The following is a 22,272-nucleotide window of genomic DNA, read 5'->3' on the forward strand; positions in this document are numbered from 1 at the left end:
TCTGACATCTGCATAGACTCCATATTTGGGCATGCCTGACAAAGAACTCCATATATGGGCATAAAAGGGACACAGACATAATATCTGGGTGGGGCATCCATTACCAACTTGCATCGTTCCAAGTAGGCCAATGACCAACTGGCACCACTCTAGTTCTGCATAATGAGTCGAGAATACGTTCTCTCTACACACCCAGTAATTTACTCAAATAGGCCTACAATTTTGAATGCAAGATATTTCTATATTGTGGTATACTTCTTCAACCCATCTGTTTTTCTGCTGTTTTCCACAAATGTGATAATAATGCCTGCCAAAGCGTTTAATATAGTCTCAAATTGGCTGCATGACAAACAATCCTGAGCTCTTCTCAGAGGCGGTTTCCAGATGCACTACCGAATTAATGTTTTACAAACCTAAACCCAAGCCTTCAACCCTCGTCTATAATAACACATACACGAGTATTTCCCTCGGGATATGCTGGTGAGAAAGTCCATTTGTTTTGTTTTCCTTTTTCTTCTATAATAAGACTTGTTTTTTATGCTTTATCTGAGACAGGAGATTGTAACCAACAGTGGTGGAAGAAGTACTCAAATGTTTTACTTAAGTAAAAGTATCTCTACTCTGGTACAAGCCCTGTAATCAATATGTACTTGCGTAAAAGTACAAAAGTATTGGCATCAAAATGTACTTAAAGTACCAAAGTACTTTTTAATGAGTACCAAAGTACTCATACAAAATGTCTCAAATGTACAAAAATCTTTTGAAGATAGCAGATCTACAAGCTCACAATGTGTCGCAATGCGACACATTGTGAACCTCTAATTGCTCCCGATGTGCAGGTTGGTGCCTTGCATGGTTTCCGGCGCCATCGGTGTGTGAATGTGTGTGTGAATGGGTGAATGTAATGCACAATCTATGTAAAGTGCCTTGGATAAAGGCGCTTTACATAGATTGTGTGTATTAAATGCACCATTTACCATTGTGCTTAATGTATGTTTTGTAATAATAATACAAATCTACAAAGTAACTAGTAACTAAAGTTTTCAAATAATTGTAGTGTGATCCTACTGGAGTAGAAGTAAAAGTTTTGGAAATTGGAAATAAGTAAAAGAAAAAAAGAAAAGTAGGCCTACCAATTCCACCGCTGACTGTGCAGTGCACTACCGTGGCTGAGCCACCAGGTGCCCCCAGGCCATTTGTTTTCAGACCACATGGATCTAATCTTAACCCCCAGGCACAATTACAAAGCATAAAAGGACCCTTATGGCTACTAAACCTGTCAGTGTGGAAATGGTATTTCAGTGAAAAGTGGCGAGGGCTCTAGTCTACAGGTTCAGGTGTGCCAAGAAGGAAATTAGATAAATACATAAATGCAGTGGTGTAAAGTAACTGCATCTACTCAAGTACATACAGATTTGAAGAAGTTACATTTACGTAAGTTGTACTTTACTTGACTATTTCCCATTTGCTTTAGTTACTAGTTACTTTGTATATTTGTATTATTACAAAACATGCATACATTAACCACTGCAGCCCTATAGACCGATTCCGTAGCGGGTCTCATGGTCGCAGCCTACGTATTTCCTGTAGGCGGACTCGACGTAGCTGCGGGGTTTAAACCATCACCAGGCGCACCTCTTCCACTACAGTGAACGGCAGAGTGACTGATCTTAGTTTGCCTCAAACTTTACTCCTTTACCTGCTTTTTTACTAACACTAACATTACAAAGATGCCCAGAACATCGAGATGAACCTGTGTAGTTTTTGGCTGCTCCAACAGTAGTGGCAACATTAAAAAAAAAAAAAAAACGGAATGTCTAATATCCACCGCGGTGGCGGAGACCAGAGCCATTGAGTAATGGTTGAGACGAAGCAGTGAAAGATACATAACGCCAGTCTTACCAAATATTTCTGTTTTATTAACACAAGGCTGCTGTACTTTATACCTCATACTTTAAATGCTTAGTATGCGGTATAAAATACAGCAGCCTTGTGTTCATAAAACAGAAAGATTGGGTATTGGGTAAGACTGAAATTATGTATCTTTCAGGACCTTTCACTGCTTTGTCTCAACCATTACTCAATGGCTCTGGTCTCAGCCACCACGGTGGATATTTTGACATTCCGTATTTATTTATTTTTTATGTTGCCACTACTGTTGGAGCAGCCATAAACTACACAGGTTCATCTCGATGTTCTGGACATCTTTGTAATGTTAGTGTTAGTAAAAAAGCAGGTAAAAGAGTAAAGTTTGAGGCAAACTAACATCAGTCACTCTGCCGTTCACTGTAGTGGAAGAGATGCGCCTGGTGAGGGTTTAAACCCCGCAGCTACGTCGAGTCCGCCTACAGGAAATACGTAGGCTGCGACCATGAAACCGCTACGGAATCGGTCTATACATTTCTGCCATTTGAAAATGGTGGAATATCTACAACCAAGATTTTTATTTTTGTTTTCATTCAAATTATTCTTGAAAGATATTGAGGTTGCCCTCATTTGCAATGTTGTTGTATTATTATACATTTGAAAACTTCAGGCAGTCCAGAAGGACAGAGCATGATCAACTGTTTGGCAAGCAAGGAACTGCCCATAATTAGTCCGACTACGCCCCCCCCACACCCCCATTATCACTTTTTAAATCTGCTCTGCCTGTAAGTAAAAATGTTAGCTTTCTGTTTCAAAGTAATAAAGATTTGCTGGCCAAAACACATCTTGGATCATCTATCGGCATTAAAGTGCTGGGACTATTGATCCAAGACTTGAAGATTACATTATCTTCTGTATTAGGGGATGTGCTTTTTTGTGTGAGCTCCCTTTCATCCTTTGACTTCTACTGATTTATATTATCTCTTGAAACAGACCTGGGTCTTAAATAATGAACAGAAAACTCTTAAATCAGGTCCAGCATTTCTTTCAAGCTCTTAAATTAAATCCTTAAATTATGGATGGTTGAAGTTTGTTCTTTCGCGTCTGGAGTTCAGGATTCTTAGTGAAGAAGAGAACAAGAGAACGATTTATGAGAAATGGCCAGAAAAAGGTGGAAATCTAGGATAAATGCATTCATCATAAACTTCAGGGTGGAAAAAAACGACATTAATGAGATTGAACTTTCATGGTCAAAAGGAAAACTTTGTTAAAACACAAACGACACATCTGTCCTACCATAGCAAGCCTATAGACAACATGGCTGCAACCTGGTTTGCATCAAAATAAGCCAGCTAAAAAGTTAAAACAATTTCCAGACCTCCCGAAGCATACTGATACGACTATTTCTCAGCCTTAAGGTCATGACCCATCTAATTACAACACATTTTTGAGGTGGCTCAGGGTTCAAGACTGCGTAAAACTAATAAAAAATCACACCTGTGTGAACTGAGTGGTGCAACTCCCCTCCCCCCTCCTCTTCTCTCACTCTCATTAGCAGGCAACAGTGCAGCACTAATACTATATCTCTCTCTGTTTCTGACACAACAGCGCCCCTACTGGTAGTCCGTCATACTGGTGCTCATGAACACATACATAGGTGAACACGGACATTGCTGTTCCTTGGAGTGGTTGCACCACTCAAAAAATTACCAAAATATGACTAAAACGAAATTGAATCACATTCAAGAGACTACAACTAACTACCGTAATTTCCGGACTATAAGGCGCACCTGAATATAAGCCGCACCAGCCAAATTTAGGGAAAATCCCAAATATGACAGTTTTCTGAAAAACCCATCAGTGGTTCTCAAACTATTTCATGTCAAGACCCCAAACATTATATGTAATTGACCCCCCAGAAGCAAAGATATGAGTTAAAAACATTTGCTGTCAAAGAATATTGTTATGGCTGGCTCTGAGGCCATAACAAAAAAGGGGAAACCACACCAGAGGACAATCCAAAAATAAGTGTTTTATTTACATAATTGTGAAAAAAAGTCATCTTTTAAGTTTCCAATTTAAATTGGCAGGGAAACATGCCACTCCAACAGCCGCTCCTGCAGCCTGTGTAGAAATCATAGACTGTAAAAAATATGGACAAAGCGTTCCCCGGGTCTAACATGGACGTAAAATGAAGCCTGTTATTCCTGCACTGTAAGTCGCCATCTTTCTAGATCCGTTTTGGCCCAGCTGGCCATTGGCTGGCTCCGTTTTGGCCCAGCTGGCCATTGGCTGGCCCAGACAACGAGGTGGGACTTCCCCCCTTCTTCTCCGTTGGTTTTTATTTTGACTCGAGTGGGAGGGGAATCCCGATCATAGACTGTAACGGTAGTCACGCCCTTCAGAACATACGCGACTTTATGGTCATTTTCTTAATTAATGGGACCATAATTTACCAAAAAGAATATTATGACATTAGAAATGAGACTTTAAACTAGTGACTGGAAGCAGAAAGTATTCATGACCATGTTTATTAAGGTAATACAGTCTAGGTGAAGTTGGGCCCAAATACATGGACTTCTATGGGGCTATGGGTTTTTATGGGTCCAATGACAGCTCCACAACAGGCCTGAACTACGATTTCCTTAGTGGCTTCACAAAATATCTGTCTGACTGACCCCCTGGTAGAAATGCTGAACTGGAGCATTATGAGAGCAGGTCTCTTAAATAGTTTTTGGAGAGACAATGGCCAGGTGTCTCCCCTTCCACTAATCATCTGGCTCCACCCTCCAATCGAGCACTGCAATGGACTGGTTAAAGGCACACACACAGAACCCCAGAGTAGACTAAAGGCCCAGGGGGCTGTCACAATATAAATTCAAAGATTTGCACATGTTTTCACGATTTTTCAAAAATAGCAGATCTACAAGCTCATATCCGTAGCCGTGCTATGAGCTGCTATTTTTCAACAGCTAAAGTTTAAAATGATGGTTCAACTGTTACAGAGATTACACAATACGGAGGGTGAAGGCGAGATTTATTGCAGACAGATTGATTACGGTATGGAGCTGGGATTGAGTGAATGGACAGAGAAGTGACTGACAGTATGATAAACAGTGTGATGAGAAGGAGACAGGTGGAGGAGCTTTGGCGTGGGCCCCATGGAGACGGGCCGGAGCCTCGGCTCGGATCCTGCCTGGCGGAGGCAGGGGGGGCTCTTGAGCCTGCCCCCCAGAAGGAAATTAAGGGTACATACCTGGAGGGATTGTTACCGGCTCGGGTTGCCCTAGGGCACCATTGGCCCGCCCGGGGCCTGGAGGAGAGGGAGAGAGGAACCTGCAGAGTTGGGACCTTGCAGAGGCGGATGGAGAATGGGAAAGCAGAGTTAGCAGCGTAGGAGCGGGCGACCTCTCGGCAGAGGGTTGCGAGATGGAGGCAATGAGTGAGAATTTGATTCACCTGACGGGACAGGGACGGGCGGCGTTTTGATGGAAGTGAGTGAGCGTCCTGGAGAGGGAGAACATGTTAGAAGTGGGCAGAAGAGGAGGTACCCGCCACCCGACGCATCCACCAGTCAGTGTATGTACCGTGCTAGTAGACGCCATGGACTTCTGGGCATCGAGCACGGATGCGGCGGAGGGTTTGATGTAGGAGGTGAAGGCAGAGGACGACCAGCGGCCCATGGATTGCAGGGTGAGGGCAGGAACGCCGCTGGCAGCAGCGGTGGTGGCAGCTCCGATTCTCAGGGAGTGGCTGGAGCAGCAGTCAGGAGGGAGACCACGTCTTACGAGCAGTGAGCGGAGATGGGAGGTGAACTCTCTATGTCGACCTCAGACGAGCCCTCCAATGACGTCTCCAGTCATCTCGGTTCTTCGTACATCTGGCCAGCTCCTTTGTGCTTTCCGCACCAGTATCTTTCTTTAGTGCGTCCGCGTAGGTAGGTGTGGGACGTCCTCTCGATCGACGCCCGTGTGTTGGTTCCCACGGTGCAGCCTTGGCCGGGAGTTATTGATGGTGGTGGCAGTGACCAGCTAGTCTCATTCTCCTCACTGCTATCTTCTCTGTTATACTTGGTGATGCCCCGTACGGACGCTTGTTGGTGATGTGCTCATCCTGGTTGATGTTAAGTACCACACGTGACATTCTGGTGCAGCACCCGTCCAGGGATTTCTGTAGGGCTTGTGTAAGTGTCCAGCATTCGCGGCCGAAGAGGAGGACGGTCTCCGCGGTAGCAGGGAAGAAACTGATCTTGATATGGAGGGGGAGGAGCACAAAGGAGAGGTACCCGAACACCCGACACGACCACCAGTCATTGAGCCGGACCACACGGTCAAGTGCCGGACTAGTAGACGCCATGGATCTCTGGGCATCGAGCGAGACCTGGGCATCGTGTTGTTTGACGAACGCGGCAGACCCAAGGGGAATGGTTTGACGAACATAGGTTTCTTGGACTATGACTGACGCAGTGGACGTGGAACCGGAATTATTAATAATGTTATGACCGACTGCGGGAAACTATTCCGCTTGGAATTCCCCCCCAAAACTGAAGTGGGAGCGTAGCACGGTGGCCTGAGCTCTCCGAGCAACGGAGGCTGCGAATAGGTTATATATAGGTGAGTGGTTTGAGACGTTGAGTGGGTGGTTGCCTATGTGTTTAGACATTACGGTGCGGTTGAGACGTTGCGGTGCGTGGCTGTCGAACTTAGCTGGTGCAGAGCATGTCATGGCTGACGAGGAGTTCAGCTCGGTGGGGGTCCCTGTTGAGAGAACCGGTGGACAAAGAGGCCTAGCCGAGAACCTGGCCTTCCCGGCATGCGTGAACGGTGCTCGTTTCCCTGATGATCGCCGAGCAGGTAGCTGGACAGGAGGAGCACAGGCATAGAGTTAGTATGGTCTGACCGACGTGGCAGTTGGAGTGTGAGTAGAATCTTAAGACTTAATTGACGCTGGAGCAGGAGAAACAATGCAGTTGACGGGTGAGTAACAAAGAAAATCTTAATTAGGTACAGACTCGGTGAGCACGGTCTCGCCATCGAGAAGGTCGTCATAGGCGGACCTGAATCCTGAGAGAAGACAGACTATGCGCCCACTGCGCGCGAATGAAGTGGAAAGCGAGCTACGCTTCCTAACCATCTGTCCATTGTACCGAGACATCAGAGACACGTACTTCCCACGGATTACAACCGCGTGGAGATTGAGAACGTGACCCGTGGCGAAAACTCCCATATCTGCTGGGCGAGGTACGACAAAGCAAACGCGGCAGCAGATTTGAGATTTGCTGTGAAAGGAGAGGAATACCAGATGGAACACAACCACCCTGAAGACAAGCCATTTGTATGTTTCTGCACTATACCTGCATCGAGTTAGCGTGACTGACGTGTTGAAAGCGGAAAGCGGTCGAAGAGGGTGAGTGGAGTGATGCATGCTGCGGTTTAGTCATGTCGTGACCATGAGAGATGACTGCCTGTGTAGCATTAACTGAAGCTGGGGTGCGACGGACGTGTGAATGGCAAATCAAGTCTCGCGTTTGAGTGAAACGTGACGAGTCCTAAATGAGCGATTTAGGGAGACAGCGGGAAGCCGCTCCGCGCACTTGAGCCGATTCCAAACGCAATGTGATAATCACACCCGTGTGAAGTGAGGGGCGCTGGTGAAAAAGGGGCTAGCTCAAGTTGACTAGGTGATGAAAGGTCAAGTGAACGAACGGTGCCGGCATGAACTTTAAATGCTGTGAATGATAGGAGACGAAATGGCGTAAAGATGGACAATATGGCAAGCATTTTCCCTTCATTGACAGTTGTCAATGTAATAATGGAGCGTTCTTTCTTGGCCACTACGGAGCTACGAGCTCACGACGTGAGGGTCTAACGTCGATCGGGGGGTTAGACATAATATGAAAACCCGGAAATAAACCACAGCAAAATGTGACTTATTGTGACCACTTAAAGTGGTTGAAATGTAAGGCGACACAGATGCGTTCCATGTCTTATTGGGCTAATAACTTGTTGTTGTGTTGTCAGTTGGCAGGGGGCGTGGTGATGGCGGTGGGCGTGTGGACCCTGGTGGAGAAGAGCGACTACATCAGCCTGCTCTCCTCCAAGACCTACGCCGCCTCCGCCTACATCCTCATCCTGGCCGGAGCCATTGTCATGGTGACGGGGGTGCTGGGATGCTGCGCCACCTTCAAGGAGCAGAGGAGGCTGCTGAGAGTGGTGAGTATAGGACTGAAATGTAATAATAATAATAATAATAATAATAATAATAATTATTATTATTATGTTAATAATAATAATAATAAAAAAGGTATAACGCAGACAACTGTGGCCTGCACAATCATACGAGTCACTGTTGATGACGTTGCATAGAGTGGGCAAAAAAGGGTGGCTCAAATGTGCCTGAATAATGCGTTTTATATTAACTGTTCAATATGTGAAGACATTGAGGGCGGTATAATAAGCCTAGCTCATAGACAGAGAATGATGAAGAGTCTGTGGCAAATTTGGAGGCAGGCGGAGTGCTGGTCAGCCTGTGATGAGCTGACGCACACAGCTGATTCTGGTAGTGGGATAATAATAATGTCCTTGACATTAAAAATGTTTGATAAACATGATAAAGCACAATGCTGCTGAGCGCCATCCATCAAAAGTCAAGATTTGGTCCTGTGGCATATTTAAGCATTTAAATCTAATTAAAAAATAGAATTGGATCTCCCATAGCAGCCTAAAGGATGTCTGTGACTGACTCGGCACAATGTGCACGCACGCACGCACGCGAGCACGCACACACACACACACACACACACACACACACACACACACACACACACACACACACACACACACACACACACACACACACACACACACACACACACACACACACACACACACACAATATTGTATCTAAAAGTATATACGTGTATAATAATTAGCCATCAAAGAAACAGACACTACTAATTTATTTTCTCATTTCAATTGCAATATTCTGAAAATAGCCGATTCTATTTTCAAATTGCCAACATCTGAAGTGGTTTTGTAATAATAATAATCAAAATCTACAAAGTAACTACTAACAAATAATTGTAGTGCACTAAAAGTACAATATTTGCCTTTAAGGTGCAGTGCAGTCGAAGTGAAATGATTGAAAATTGTAAATACTGCGGTAAAGTAAAACATTTACTAGAGTAAATGTACTTTTTCCACCACTGCCTTTAATAGCTCAGTCAGAAGGACCTGCTAGGCTGTAGTCAAAGAACAGACATCTGCCTGCTCTCCTCGTCTATAACGGTTCCATCTGGTCAGCTGGCAGTAAAGTCAGATTTATACACTATTATACGATGTTTGTTTTCACCACATTGTTACCAGTGACCTGTTGAATGTGCTGGTGATGCAGATACACTGAGGACAATGACCGTGGGAGCCAGATAGAGCGAGAGCTTCATTCTACTAGCAAGGAACTTGTAAGATTAATATGGTTTATTCAATGATTTAATTGGGCCTACACAGCCCGATTAGTGGCACATCCACTTCCATTATAGCATGGCTCACGTTGTGAGCTTGTAGACCGGCTATTTTAACTATTTAAAAATGTTTTCCAAAATAGTAAAAAATAAAAAAGGCAAATACGTCTAGGGATAATGGGTAAGGGGTGGTAAGCAAGATATAGCCCCACTTAGTCTCTTTTTCTAACTCCATTTCTAACTCAAAAAATATCTTTGGGGCACTGAGGTCAGTTCAGCTCCGATGGCTTTGGTCCTCTACTCCAAGCCCCCTTTTCCATTTTCACAGAGACAGTCTTTGTGACCGAGGAGGAAAGGAAAGGAAAAATGTTTTTCCTTCCAAACCACTGAGCCGATTGGAACGCAGGGCAGGCTGAACAGCCTGGAAGCAGCACTGGAGAAACTGACCTCATGCACACTGTGACTGACCAGCAGCCTCACAACACCTCCATCCATCACCTACTCCACTATAGTATAGGCTGAGGCTGTCTGGGAGCACTGTTGATTTTGACAGCAAATTTCGATTCCGTTTTAGTCATAGTCTTTTTATTTATTCATTTTGTCCCACGATTTTGCAACCCATTTTTTTCACCCAGTCAATTATCTAATGTAATCCTTGGCGCTATACTCCCTCTGCCAACCTGGGGATAGCAAACTGGAGTATAAATAGGTCATAACACTAAAACCTCTCGGATGACTAAAATATTTTAAAAAAATAGGGTGAATTCCCACTTGTAACGCGCGGCGTGTGCATGGGTCGTGCAGTGCGAGTGCATGTGCTATGCGTGCGCGTGCATATGTCGTGTTTGTGCAGAAAATACATTATTGGGGGTCGATCAAGGGCCGCGCGGCGGCCGGCGGAGAGCTGGTCTCCATGGGTGAAACATTGCCAAAGATAGTTTTTCAGCAAATTACTGGTGTTATCCATCAACCTGTAGCTGCTATGGTGTTTGACAGTGTGAAATTAAAACGCTGCATTGACCAACCATATCTTGTGTTGTGTCGATTTAGCCAAAGAGGTTGCACCCCCTTTGTGCTTTGTATGTAGTGTCGATATGGACTCGCAGGTCATTGGCACCTTTATTTGCCGCGGATACATAGCCTATGTTCCTGCTTTGCACACAGTGCACGTAAATACAGATACTTTCTCTGCTATTATCAAAAAAGGTTATATCATTTTGTAAAAAAGTCATTTGATCCCTAGTTTAGATCGAGACACCTTGACAACGTACACACACAGTTGCTTTCTGCTTTGTGATGGTGAGGTCACTGAGGTGACATGGTGAAGTGCATATGGATGTTGTGCGTTGTGTGTGTATGTGCGCGCGTGAGTGTGCATGTGTGAGTGTGCGCGTACAGTACATTCATGAGAAAATGATCCTACAATTTGAAGAGAACTTTCCTAGTGGTTCAGAAGTGTAGTTTATAGAAGGAGAGGTGTTGACAGCATGGCTCTGTGGAATGCACTGAGCATATCCTTCACCAGACATCAATCACATTCCATCAATCAAACTGTCTGGAGACGGTGAGAGGTAGAGCAAGCAACACATCATGTACACACACAGCTTAATTTAAAACCCTAAGTTACATTAATTTAACTTAGAGAGGGTACACATACACCAGAGGGAGCTCCAAGTGTTGCGCAGGAAACTTCAACAAAGCTGTGAAAGAAAAGGCAAGACAGGGCTTTCCAGGGCATCAATTGATCAAAAGCAACGTTAAGTTAGACATCCTAATAAAAATCTGGTTGATTTTAGACTCCGTCATAGAACCCATTTCCCTATGGTTTGCGAGATCTGGGGTCACTTGCTTAGTTGCTTTGGCAATGCCAAAAACAGATGTTTTTCTCATGCCAATAAAGCTACTTTTAATTTAATTGAAATTGGAATGCTACAGGGAATCTGTCATTCCACCCCGTCACATTTTACAACAGGATTGGAAGCTGTCATCTGCTGGAAATACAAATACCGGTATCCGAAAAACTTTCTATGAAGCCCACATTTATTACTCTAAACATAGTCACATAGGTTAGGACGGACATTGCTGTTCCTTGGAGTGGTTGCACCACTTAAAAAAACATACATTAACCACTACAGCCCTATATACATTGTGGGCATTTGGAAATAGCCGATCCACAAGCTCGCAATTCGTTGCTATGTGACGCATTGTGTGCTTGTAGATCTGCTATTTTCAAAAAAGTATTATTTTACAATTGAAAACTTTAAATGGGATATTACAATATACACAATAAATACTTTTAAGTACATTTTGAAGCCAAACCTTTGTACTTTTACTCAAGTGCAAAATGTGGGTACTTTTTCCACCACTGCATGTGTGTGTGCTCAGCATTCATGCTCAGACCTTCAGAGATGTAATCAGCTCCAGCTCTCAAATCAAAGAACACGTCCACTTATGGTGCTGCCAGTTTTTCAGAATAAAGGCGCTAGAGTGAAAAGCAGATGGGCAGATTTTACTCTGAAAAGGCTCGCCTTCCAGTTCAAGGTATAATGTTCCGTATACTACCAGTCAAGCACAGTCAAGTCTGATCTCTCTTTAGAAGCGCTAATTTTCCAAAACGAGTTGCTTGGTTATGTCAGAGATTAGGACAGAACATCGCCTTTCTGATCAAAACCACAGCGCTGTAGATTCAGAGTAAATAAAGAAGATTGTTGGCCCGTAAACGGCTGAGTGCATGCAGCGCAAAACATGTCCGGGATCTCTGAAACAGGCGTTGCCTAGCAACGGGAGCTGTCAAAAAATTGGAATACAGCGATCCCGTGGCTTTGCTTAAAGCCATATGTCTTCATGTCAAAGGACACCCAAATTGATATGAAATTGATCCGTGGACAACGTCCATGGGCCAATTTCATATACATTTCGGTAGACTTCAAAGTGTTTCCGTTGCACCACATTGCTGTCAATTATAACAATGTTATTCATTCATTCTATCATTCTCTCTCTCTCTCTCTCTCTTTCTCTTTCTCTTTCTCTCTTTCTCTCTTTCTCTCTTTCTCTCTTTCTCTTTCTCTCTTTCTCTCCCCTCCAGTATTTTGGGCTGTTGCTGTGCATCTTCCTGCTGGAGATCCTGGCTGGTGTCCTGGCATATATCTACTATCAGCAGGTAATCTAATCTAGTCCTTGTCCCTTTTATGCCCATATATGGAGTCATGACATGTTGTCATAGTGACCTGGCCGTGACCATGGTGCAGCCACAGGGGTCTCAGGCAGGACAGATGTTGGCGTCTGGAGTCAAAATGACCACGCCCCCTCCTGGAGGACCCCCGTCTGACCTGAGATCAGATTCTAAAAATGTCTTCTACGTCAGTCGTTCTTCGATTTTTCAAAAATAGCAGACCTACAAGCTCGTAGTGCGCCACTCTGTGGTGCGCTATGAGCTTGTAGATCTGCTATTTTTTTGTAGCTAAAGCATAACATAATGCTAACACCAAAATGGGTTCCCGCCCAAAATGGGTTAAATAAAAGCTGTGAAAATATGGTAGCACGTTGTAAAGTGTAAATATGGTAGCACGTTGTCAAGTGTAGTCCGACCCCGGCCCCTTGGGTTTCTGACAATGCGGCCCCCTGAACAATTTAGTTGAATAGCCCTGCTATAGACTATGAGTAGGAGGAGAAGGTGATGAAGATATGAAGACAGACAGGAAGATACTTATTGAAGGTTGACGTCACCCAGTAGAATGGGAGGATGGGCGGCCTCTTCTGAGAAGGAGCTGATAAGAGTGTTCAGCTCTATATCTTATCAGCCCCAAATGGACCTGCGGGACAGAGCACAATGAGGGAACGATCACACAGGTTTATCTAATCGAGAAAGAAAATAGGGAAAGTAAAAGATGAGAAAGATTAGACACACAGAAAATTCTGCTTGGGAGATAGTAAGTAAACGAGTGAACCACCATCTCAGCCCGAAAGCCTTGGAGATTGACTAAAGCCCCCCCTCTCGCTCTCGCTCTCTCTCTTTCTGAGCAGACTATAGTGATATTCGAGAACAGTTTCCTCCTTTAGAAAACATTCCTCTCCGTTACAAGTTCACTCTCTTTCATGTCATGTAACGAGTTTATTGTTGTAAAAATGGTGCACATCTGTGTGCTTCATCCTCAACCTGCTATGGGTGACATTTGCAGTGTTTGCATGTGTTCACAACATGTCAGTATTGGAGTGTTGAGTGAAAGCCCGTCTACATCTGATTCTCAATGCTGTTGTAATGTAGTGGTTTCCAGTCATATAAAAAAAATCACACCTGTGTGAACTGAGTGGTGCAACTGGGATTAATAACATATTTTTATTCTATTATACTCTAACTCTTTGGTTATATTCTTCCTTTCCTTTCCTTTCCTTTCCTTTCCTTTCCTTTCCTTTCCTTTCCTTTCCTTTCCTTTCCTTTCCTTTCCTTTCCTTTCCTTTCCTTTCCTTTCCTTTCCTTTCCTCTCCTCTCCTCCTCCAGTGTTCCGGTACGTTCTCTCAGTCTCATCCATTCTCTTGATTTCTTCCCATGATTTACAGCGGCTTCCCAGCTGGCGTGTTGCCATAGAAACTGAGCCCCCCAGGCCTCCGTTTCCCAGGGAGACGTTTCACCGGCCAGCCTCTGGTCTAGCGAACAAAAGAAAAACACACTTCCACTCCCTTATAAAAAACACATTCTTCTCACACCCCGTTTATATATTATACTACTGGACTTCAACCGCTAGTCGGGTCGCGGGGGCAACTGGACTCATAACCACTTAAACCTTCTATAGAACAAGCATACTTGACCGGGATGACTCTGGACTTGCTCCTCTCCTTTCTTCCCATATACACCGATCTACATACTTGCACTGCGGCTATTTTCGGTAAATGTTCAGTCACGGAGGTTATAGATCCTGATACATCACTATGGATACTAAAGCTAATCAGCGTCGTGGCCTGAAATGTTTTGGAAATCTTTATGTGTATGCTACTACAGAAGAGGGGCACTATAATATCTGTCTTTTAATTCCGTTCATGACACAGTGCCAACATTCACCCGACTGTCTGTTTCTTAATGCACTCACGTAAAATGGTCCATCTTTCAGGAGTTCATTGTTCCACTTTTCTTTATTGTTTGTGTGTGTGTGTGTGTGTGTGTGTGTGTGTGTGTGTGTGTGTGTGTGTGTGTGTGTGTGTGTGTGTGTGTGTGCGTGTGCGTGCGTGCGTGCGTGTGTGTGTGTGCGTGCGCAGTTGAACGAGGAGCTGAAGCAGACTTTGAGTGAAACTATGGTGCAGAAGTACAGACAGAAGGATCAAGAACACATCACCAGAGCTGTGGACAAACTGCAGCAGGAGGTGAGCCTGAATATTACAACATAATCGCCTAATCGCAATTATTTCAGATCATCACAATAATCATTTTGCATAATCGGCAATCGTGTCCATGTTGAAAAATGTCCATAAGTTTTCAAACTTTTTTCAAAAGTAGCAGAAATAGCTGATATTTCCGCAATTTTGTATTTTTTGTGTGTGTGTCAGTGATCTTTGTATATTTTAAGTTATATGTCATATCAGCTTTGTTTTTAATCATTATTATTATTACAATAATCAATTTAGGTATTTAGCAGACACTCTTATCCCAAGCAAGTGCAAAATCGGAATAAGCAGAGTCAATAACAGACCCGCTCTAGTGATTTCTTAAGGCTCAAAGGTTCCTCAGGCCCAGATGGAGTTGGGCAAGACAGCTTTTTCTGTCAATGGCCCAACTTCATGGAATGAACTCCAAAACTCTTTAAAACAGAGCTCCCTGCCATCCTTCGGTCAGTTCAAAGGAATGCTCCAGAATATTTTTCACCGTCTTCAATTGATTTATTTTACTGATGGTTGTTCTGTATAAAGTTCCTTTGTAATTTACCCTGATTTATAATGTTGTGTTTGATGTATTGTTTTGTGACTGTATTTTTGTGTATTGTAACCTCGGCTACGTTGAAAATGAGGGCTTGCCCTCAACTGTATTTCCGAGTATAAATAAAGGTGAGAAAGAAAAGAAAGAAAGAAATAAACAACAAGATGAATGATAGAGGAAACGACCCCCAGGGGTCAAGTAACATTCTAGATCTTAACATTTTGTGGTCGAGAAAAATAAACATAAGAAACAGAAAATATGCAGTGTCATTTCCTGAAATTCACTAAACTGCCTAAACAGCCATGTTGAAATGCATCCTCTATAGCGACATACAGCAGAACGTTAACATTATTTTGCTCTCCGCGGTCTTCTCTCTCTTCCCACAGTTCAAGTGCTGCGGCAGCAACAGCTCTTCAGACTGGGCCAATAGCACCTGGGTGCGCTCCGTCGAGGCCCAGGGCCGGGTGGTCCCTGACAGCTGCTGTAAGACCCTCACCGATGGCTGTGGACACAGAGACCACCCCTCAAACATCTACAAGGTGGAGGTGAGAGAGGGAACAGGCAGTCAATATCTCGGCAGTATAGACGTTACGCTTAAATGATTATGCATGATTGGACCACAACCAAAACAACTCCCCAGGACCCACTGTGTGTGGGTGGGTGTGTCTGAGCACGAAAACAGCATTTTTTTCACCACCTGTGCGCAACCTAACACACACGCACATATATTAACTGTATATATGGTGATTTCGGGTGTGCCAGTACAGTTACAGTAAAGTACGGTAGGCCCTACTGTACTGTATTGTAACTGTAGTAGGGGGTACAGTAGAGGGACCCCCATACGGTAACTCTGTCATTTCTCAACCGTTTCGGACGCGGGACCCCCTCACAGAGTTGCACCACTCACTTCACACGGGTGTGATTTTTTTTCTATGCTTTTAGTCGCAATTTCTGACAATATAATGACATAACTAGAAAAAGTGCCCTTCTGGGCACAGGTCTCCACCAGGAGGATAGGAATGTTTAGGAGTAATATAAACATGTTTTTTGTTTGTTTGTTCCAATCTTTGCCAATCAGGATGGAATATGGGAAATGGTGCAGATCCGTGTTGATCGCACGCATGCACAATCCACCTGTTGGTGGCGCTATAACAGGCCAATGTGAAATGGGTGGGCTATATTCCTCAGCCTAGTAGGAAAGTGCGTGAAAGATTTCACGTCAAATTGCACGCTGCGTTCATGATTTGAGGCTTTTTGTTCAAAACAGGCCAATCCTGCAAAATTTGAAAGTCAATGTTAGCCAATTAGGATGGAATATGAAATATCAGACACATCCGTCTTGAGCACATGACTATGGAGATACTGTGTAACGATTTGCGGGATTTTTGGACAAAATCCGGAGGAGTAATATCCAAAAATGTGTTTTACAAAAGTCGGCCTCCTGGTGGCGCTCTAAAAGCCAGATGTGAACTAGAGAGACTGTGTACCAATTTGCACGATGTTTGGACAAAATATGTAGGTGTACTGTGCAAAAACTTGTTTTGCACAAAGCGGCCTCCTGGTGGCGCTATAACAGGCCGTTCTGGAAATTTTGGGGCAGAGGTTCATCGTTGGCATCCAGGGAGTGTGTGTGCAAAATTTGGCATAGACCGGGTTAACGGTGCCGGAGATTAGCTGCTCACGGACACACAGACGGACGGACGGAGTGCAAAACATACTCTCCCCCCATGCCTTCGGCCTGGTGGAGACAATAAATATGGGGCGCCAGGTTGAAAGTGTTTAATCCATTTTTATATACTGTGTGTTTTTGTCATCAGGGAGGCTGTATAACTAAACTGGAGCTGTTCATCCTGGACCATCTGAAGATCATTGGAGCTGTGGGGATTGGGATCGCCTGCGTGCAAGTATGTGTCAACGTTGCTGCACCTACTGGAGCCAGTCACGCCGTTAAAAACACACTTTTATATTTCCTCTTATTCAAAAACACACTTTTATATTTCCTCTTATTAAAATGGATAATTGCGGTCCACGATTCTGATTGGCCATGTGCCGTTGTCAGATACCTGAGGAAGGCCTATGATCGAAACGTTGCTTTTATAATAAAGTAACCTTTATAATAAAGGCAACTATTGTATTCTAGATATCTGCTATTTCACTGACAAACTGAACAAACACAGTCAGAGAGCACAGCGTATGAGTATCAATGCACCAACATCTTCTTTATAATATTCACTGCAATATTCCATGGAGGCACAGCACAGCAGCATCCTTGTTTGTGCAGGCAGTCAATCCTTGAAATTATTCTTGTAGTGATGTCTAGGATTCTCATGTTGCCTCATGTGGCAGCCATTTTATAAAAACGACAAGCCACGCAAGGCCGTGGTTACAGCTAAGAGGGTTGTGGCAAGTCATCATGCCACAATGGCCCATAGCTTTTCCAAAATTGTGTGGCTTATTGCTTTATTAACAAAGGTAATAGAGCATGCACCTCCACTCTAGCCCAGGTACTGGACAAAAGGCAGTACAAGAGGAAAAAATAGAGTCCGCAACACCGGTATGAAAACTCAGCTACACTGGAAATAAACCAGTGGAGCTGAGTTTTCATACCGGTGTTGCAGACTCAATTTTTTCCTCTTATTGCTTTATTAACCACATGTATGACAAATAGCAACACGTTGTGAGCTTGTATATCAGCTATTTCCCCTTCGCACCACAGGTGTATGGTGACTATAAATTAGGAACATAGGCCGTTTTTGCCTACAAATACATGCCCAAAATAGGGAAACCAGAGTTGATGTAGTTAAACCCTTTGAGGAATTCCATCTGTCTAGCTTGCAAACAGAGATGAAATGTACTTGAAAATGTGATCATGGTCAAACAAGTGTTGATGTTTTCTATATTGTCGTGTCTCCTTCAGATCATAGGGATGGTGTTTACATGCTGCCTGTATCGAAGTCTAAAAGCAGAGCCTTACTGAGAAGAAGAAGAAGAAGAAGAAGAAGTGTTTGTGGATGAGGGAGGTAACTTCTCAATACCTCCACATGTCAGACTATTTAGTCCATAGTTTAATGTCTGTGCCATGCTGATACAGGGTTGGGGTGGGGTGGGGGATGGATGATTAGCTTGGGAGAAATATGGCCCCTCGAGGGAACCCAAGACTTCCAGAAGTAATTAGAAAGCCAAGCCAAGCCGACCGGCGGTCCCAGACAGATCCTGAACATTGTGCCGCTCTGAGGCTTTAAAGAGCAAGAAAATGTTCCACATTGATTCACTGTCTGTGGTCGGACAGCTTTATTTTCTGTTCTCATTTCATTAATTAACTGTTATTTATCCAGCAAGGACCATTGAGAGCAAAGCTCTTTTTCTCTCTCTCTTTTTTTTGTTTCTTTTTCAAGGATGCCTTGTATACAGCAAATAGAACTGTATATTGTTAGATTATTGTTATTGTAGGACTGTAATTGTGGTCTCCTTCCACTCTTAACCACTTAAACCCTATGATTGAGTCCCTCAGGGCTCTAAAAATCTATTTTCTTTTTTGTGATATTGTTGGGAAAGCCGAAATAGCCTAAATCTTTTCACACAATACGGATGCTATGGGGTTTAATGCTGCGTTCACACTGGCAGATGCAAAAGATACAAAGATGCAAATCTACACAGCATATGTGGTGACACACTTTGATCTCGCCGCAAAGCCTAGTTCCAAACATTGGAACTATCCCATTGAGATAGAATGAGCACTTCCAGCATTCCATTGTTACAATGGGAGTCGACGCTAGTGTCGCCACTCTCTTACTATATTACTCTGCAATATGTGTAGCTTGTAACATTCAGCAGTCACTACTTTAACTTCTCTTCATATGGCCGGTGTGTGTATAAACCAGCTGCTAAACAGGCCAGTTTCAAAGTCTAAAACGGATATATAGATCATTATTTCTTAAGTAATTATGGTAAGTAGGGCGTCAATTTACAAAACAAACAAAAAAAGATATAAAACAATATATGGAGATATGACCTTTTACTGTTATTCGACTAAATCTAGCCTACAGCTGATTTAGTCGACTAAAATGTATTTTGGTGGTGCCTTGATGGCATCGTAATGCCTGATTTGACACACACTGAAAATAGCCGATCTACAAGCTCACGATCTACAAGCTCACGATCTACTGCGATGTCTTGTGTTATGAGCTTGTAGATCTGCTATATTCAGCATGCAACCAAGCATAAAATTACTCTTTGTTCTACTGGATCTCTTCTCTTATTAGTCGCTCCTTAACATTTTAGTCTAGTTTTCATTTGTTGACAAAATTGTCACTATATTTCATTTTAGCTTAGTTTTTATTTAGTTTTAATCAGTGAAAAAGGGTAGTCGACGAACATTTTTAGTTGTAGTTTTAGTCTGCGAAATCAACACTGACTAGGCCATCCTACTGTAATCTTACTGTATTATTATTACACATGGATTCATTACTATGGTACTGTTAACGATAGACAAACCAGATGATTTGTATTATTACCATCATGTTTTTTTTTCTTTCTACAAGCTATTTGTGCACTGATACCAAAGTTGTCCGGGATCACTGTAAAGGTCACTGTACACCGGAAGCATTATTGACCTGAGATTAATTCACATGAATTGAACCCATTCAATCCGGGAAAGCAGTCATTTTAGATTTCAGTGATAGAACATCCGTCTTTCAGAAATGTTGTTAAGATGGGGTGCCATAGTTTTTACTTTTTCTGTTCTGTATACTGTACATGTGTCTATGGAGTTAATAGACCCCCAGGCGTGGTTAGAATATGCAAATGTGTCTTCCCTGTGTATATTTTGGTTTCTTCCTGAAAGCTGAAAGCCTCTGTTCACTTTTTTGAAACACATCTTCCTCCTAGTATTATCATAATACCTGATGATCATGATCATGTCATGGCACTCCATCTTTAAATTGGCCTCAGGTCTAAATGGGTCCAACTGCTGTTTGTGTATGTATGAGTACAATTCGACGAAAAGCGACATCATTGTTTTTTAAACAAGGTAGTTTTTTGCGGTGCAGATAAATCATCAACCTGTGCGAATGGAGGCAACGGTGAAATAATTGCGACGCATTTTCGCATTGTATGGTGCGTATCGAGTCCACCGACCTTAATAATCTACTGTATCTACTTATGCCAGCCATATGCATCTGGACATCTGGTTGCCTTTTAAGATCTAATTACTCTTTTTTTTATTATCATTTGTGTTTACTTTTATATGGACCATAAATGTTATTTTATTGTATTTAAAAGACCAATGAGAGGAGGTGAGTGTGTATCTTCCACGTGTGCCTCAAAGAAACCACTAAATTGATCAAACCTGCTGTATTTTCTGTTTCTGATAATCCACAAAGATATTTTTGTTTGAATAAACATTCAATACAAGATGAGATGACTTGCTTATTGCGTACTCTATTCTGCCTATAGTTGTCTCCGCCAAGCTCTCTATAGTTAGGTGATAAAGATGGATTTGTCCCATTTCTCTTATTCCATCCTGACTGGCTAAGATTGGCTTCCAAAATTGGCAGGACTAGTCACCCGTTTTGTACAAAATGCCTCAAAGCATGAACTCTGATTGCTGTGAAACGCACATTCCCACTAAAGGAAGAAATTCCACCCTATATCTGCCTCATTATGGTGGCGCTATAACGGGCCGATCCACGCTTTGGCCTATCTCTTGAACTGTAGGTCATCCATCCATCCATCCATGTTCAACCGCATATCCGTAGTCGGGTCGCGGGGGCAACAACTCCACCAGAGAGCTCCAGACATCCCTCTCCAGAGCAACATAAGTGACTTCCTCCTGGGGGATCCGAGACGTTCCGAGGCCATTCTTTGGGTCATGACCCACACTTCATGACCATAGCATATGAGAGTAGGAATGAAGGTTACTCCGTAGACATGGAGCTTTAGGTCATACAATCAAAACATTTTTCCCTTGGATTATTATGCAACGTCTCAACTAAGATACCGCCGACAATACACTATCTGGCCTCCATGGAGCAACTGTCGGGCAGAACCTTGCATGTCCGAACTGGAACTGGATCCTAGCCAATATGAGGGATGAGGGCATTTATATTGCATAATACATATTCATGTGGGAATTTGAACTGGCAAAATAAAACATAGTTCAGGCCAATGACAAAGCCAGCGTCCTTCTTTTGACAGGAAGATCATGGCACTACACGCACAATGAATTGAACACAACCTCATCCTGAAGCTACTGAACCATGCACAAACTGCCAACACAACAGAGCTGCATTAGTTTACTAGTGGTTCTCAAAGTGGGTTCCGGGGACCGGGACCCCCGGGAGAGTGTGTGTGTGTGTGTGTGTGTGTGTGTGTGTGTGTGTGTGTGTGTGTGTCCCAAAGCTAGACACACTATTCACAAGTTTAATTTATTATCGTCATCATTGCAGTATTAGCGGCAATTACTGTGTGTGAGCACAAGGAGGCAGCATCTCCCAGGCTTTCACCATAAAAAACTCCATCTGCTTCATGACAGGAGGGCCATCAATGAAGGACATTATGAATGAACATCCTCCATAGACGCTTGCACACCTTGTTCATGTGGCACATGGCACATGTAGACAGATGAATTTTATTTCTTTATTGACCGGCGATTTGTGACTTGTCCAGAAGAAAAGCACGGTCTAGCACTGCTAGACCGTGCTTTTCTTTATATATGGCTCATATATATATATATATATATATATATATATATGGCTCATATGCCAAATAAAAATGGACCTTGATATGAAAAGGGTTAAACTACTGCTAGACTAGCAGTAGTTTAACCCTTTTCATATCAAGGTCCATTTTTATTTGGCATATGAGCCATATACGGACCACCATTTGATGACACTTTGAATGTTTTGTTGTCGTTGGATACGGTTTTGCCCACAATTCCATGCTGTATTGATGCGGCAGCGATACCATAGGTGGGGGTAACGGGCAAAGAAAGGAAAATAATTATACATCCTTTTAATTGTGTAGCGTCTGTAGACTTCCTGTA

At 43.2% G+C, this 22,272-nt stretch overlaps 1 protein-coding gene across 2 annotated transcripts in view; it reads left to right on the forward strand.

Moving 5' to 3' along the window:
- The window catches only part of LOC310854873 (CD151 antigen-like), a 29,971-nt gene extending 9,324 nt beyond the window's left edge, over positions 1 to 20,647 (forward strand). For both annotated transcript variants that reach the window (XM_083759607.1, XM_083759608.1), the window contains exons 3-8: positions 7,887 to 8,078; positions 12,411 to 12,485; positions 14,576 to 14,680; positions 15,617 to 15,775; positions 17,048 to 17,134; positions 18,148 to 20,647. In XM_083759607.1, the coding sequence (XP_083615733.1) occupies positions 7,887 to 8,078; positions 12,411 to 12,485; positions 14,576 to 14,680; positions 15,617 to 15,775; positions 17,048 to 17,134; positions 18,148 to 18,207 (678 nt within the window). In that variant the 3' untranslated portion in view covers positions 18,208 to 20,647. The remainder of the gene's footprint in view (positions 1 to 7,886; positions 8,079 to 12,410; positions 12,486 to 14,575; positions 14,681 to 15,616; positions 15,776 to 17,047; positions 17,135 to 18,147) is intronic.
- The last annotated feature ends 1,625 nt before the right edge of the window (positions 20,648 to 22,272 follow it).

Source organism: Protomyctophum parallelum (assembly GCF_964188405.1).
Source record: "Protomyctophum parallelum genome assembly, chromosome: 2".
In the NCBI taxonomy this organism is placed as follows: domain Eukaryota; kingdom Metazoa; phylum Chordata; class Actinopteri; order Myctophiformes; family Myctophidae; genus Protomyctophum; species Protomyctophum parallelum.